Raw genomic sequence first — 2,500 nt, forward strand, 5'->3', positions numbered from 1 at the left:
TCCGGCTCAATCCGGCTAACTGTCCCTCCTAAAGACCCCTTCATCCCCTCTACCCCCCCTGTACAGACCTCTTCATCCCCTCTACCCCCCTGTACAGACCTCTTCATCCCCTCTACCCCCCTGTACAGACCTCTTCATCCCCTCTACCCCCCTGTACAGACCTCTTCATCCCCTCTACCCCCCCTGTACAGACCTCTTCATCCCCTCTACCCCCCTGTACAGACCTCTTCATCCCCTCTACCCCCTGTACAGACCTCTTCATCCCCTCTACCCCCTGTACAGACCTCTTCATCCCCTCTACCCCCCCTGTACAGACCTCTTCATCCCCTCTACCCCCCCTGTACAGACCTCTTCACCCCCTCTACCCCCTGTACAGACCTCTTCACCCCCTCCACCCCCCTGTACAGACCTCTTCATCCCCTCTACCCCCCTGTACAGACCTCTTCATCCCCTCTACCCCCCTGTACAGACCTCTTCATCCCCTCTACCCCCCTGTACAGACCTCATCCCCTCTACCCCCCCTGTACAGACCTCTTCATCCCCTCTACCCCCCCTGTACAGACCTCTTCACCCCCTCTACCCCCTGTACAGACCTCTTCACCCCCTCCACCCCCCTGTACAGACCTCTTCATCCCCTCTACCCCCCTGTACAGACCTCTTCATCCCCTCTACCCCCCTGTACAGACCTCTTCATCCCCTCTACCCCCCTGTACAGACCTCATCCCCTCTACCCCCCCTGTACAGACCTCTTCATCCCCTCTACCCCCCCTGTACAGTTTCTCTACTGTAACTGTACAATACAATTGAAAAAAAAATATGAAAAAAGCTATCCTTCCGTACTACTAGCATTGTGACTCACTTACTTTAGACAAAAGTTTGCTAAATGTATAAAATGTAAAAAACTGAAAATAAAATAATCAATAAAAAATAAAATAATAATAATAATAATGAATAAATAAAATAATACAATTAAAATTAAATCAACGTTTTGTGTGTTGTGTGTGGTGTGTGCTGTGTGTTTTGTGTGTTGTGTGTGCTGTGTGTCGTATGTGTCGTGCGTGCTGTGTGTCGTATGTGTCGTATGTGTCGTGTGTGCCGTGTGTCGTGTGTGCCGTATGTGTTGTGTGTGTCATATGTGCTGTGTGTCGTGTGTGTTGTGTGTCGTGTGTATCATATGTGCTGTGTGTGTGTGTGTCGTATGCGTGTTGTGTGTCGTATGCGTGTTGTGTGTCGTATGTGTGTTGTGTGTCGTATGTGTGTGTGTGTGTGTGTGTGCTCCCCGTCCCTCACAGAGAGCTGGAGAGCATGTTTGAGGTGGTGGTCCTCCCCAGGGTGGTGGTCCTGCGGCCCGACTGCTCCGTCCTCCTCCCTGACGCCGTCCCCGAGATCACCAGCCTCGGGCCCGACTGCTTCCGCAACTGGCAGGAAGGGGCGGAGCTTATCGACAGGAACTTCATGCTGAACGAGGAGTTTGACGACGCCAAGCTGCGCAGCGTCACCGACCCCCTGCGGAGGTACAAGTACAAAGTGGAGGACAAGAAGAAGAAGAAGAAGAAGAAGAAGTGGGGGGTCTGGGGCAAGGGAGGGGAGGACGAGGAGGAGGAGGAGGAGGAAGGGGAGGAAGAGGAGAAAGAGGAGGGGGGATTTGGGGGAGCGAAGGAGGGAGGGGGGAGTGAAGGAGGGGCAGGGCCCTGGCGGTGAACGCTTTTCCGCTTCCGACAAAGTTCACAGGTCACTGACGCAAAAGCTCTCTGTAGTGATTGGCTGGATTACTCAAGGCATACCCCTCTGATTGGTCGATTGTCACGTCACCTATATCTACGGCTGGACTGCTGATGCTGCCAAGACAATTGGTTGAATTTGCGTAGCGCTTTACGCTACGCTAACAGGTTTAATTACACTCTCGATAACTCACCCTATTCACTACAGGAGCGATCTCAGCTAACTGATGCTGCTAGCTACCAACTAGCGCTTAGCAATGGCTAATATGGACTGGGTGCTAACTGATACTAATTAGTGGAAGCATTTGCTGTCTAAAACGAACAGAGTGCTAACTAAAGCTAATGCTAATGAGCGCTAACTAAAGCTAATGTTACTAATGCTACTGTACTTCGTGTCATGTCCAATTGTACTAGCGACAATGTTTACACTTGTGGTATTCTCTACCTTCAGTTGGCCATGTGGTAAAAATAATGTGTGCATATGTGTGAGCGTGTGCGTGTGTGTGTGTGTGTGTGTGTGAGTGTGTGCGAGTGCGAGTGTGTGTGCGTGTGCGTGTGCGTGTGCATGTGTGTGTGCGTGAGTGAGTGAGTGAGTGAGTGTGTGTGTGTGTGTGTGTGTGTGTGTGTATATGTGTGTGTGTGTGTGTGTGTGTGTGTGTGTGCATGCGTGAGTGAGTGTGTGTGTGGTTTATCAGTTGCTGACTCATGATCTATTTATTTCTTCATTGTTCGTTGTTTCCTTGAGCTTTCTATTCGGTTGTTAAGTCTGACGTCATACG

The 2,500-nt window shown here is 51.0% G+C and overlaps 1 protein-coding gene across 1 annotated transcript in view; it reads left to right on the forward strand.

Moving 5' to 3' along the window:
- Nucleotides 1–1,701, forward strand: part of nxnl1 (nucleoredoxin like 1) — a gene marked incomplete at both ends in the record, with an annotated part of 2,143 nt that extends 442 nt beyond the window's left edge. Inside the window, one exon of the mRNA XM_080524720.1 lies at nt 1,293–1,701. Coding sequence (XP_080380846.1) covers nt 1,293–1,701 — 409 coding nt within the window. The remainder of the gene's footprint in view (nt 1–1,292) is intronic.
- Between the last annotated feature and the right edge of the window lie 799 nt (nt 1,702–2,500).

The sequence above is a fragment of the Nansenia antarctica genome (assembly GCF_963989245.1).
Source record: "Nansenia antarctica genome assembly, chromosome: 2".
In the NCBI taxonomy this organism is placed as follows: domain Eukaryota; kingdom Metazoa; phylum Chordata; class Actinopteri; order Argentiniformes; family Microstomatidae; genus Nansenia; species Nansenia antarctica.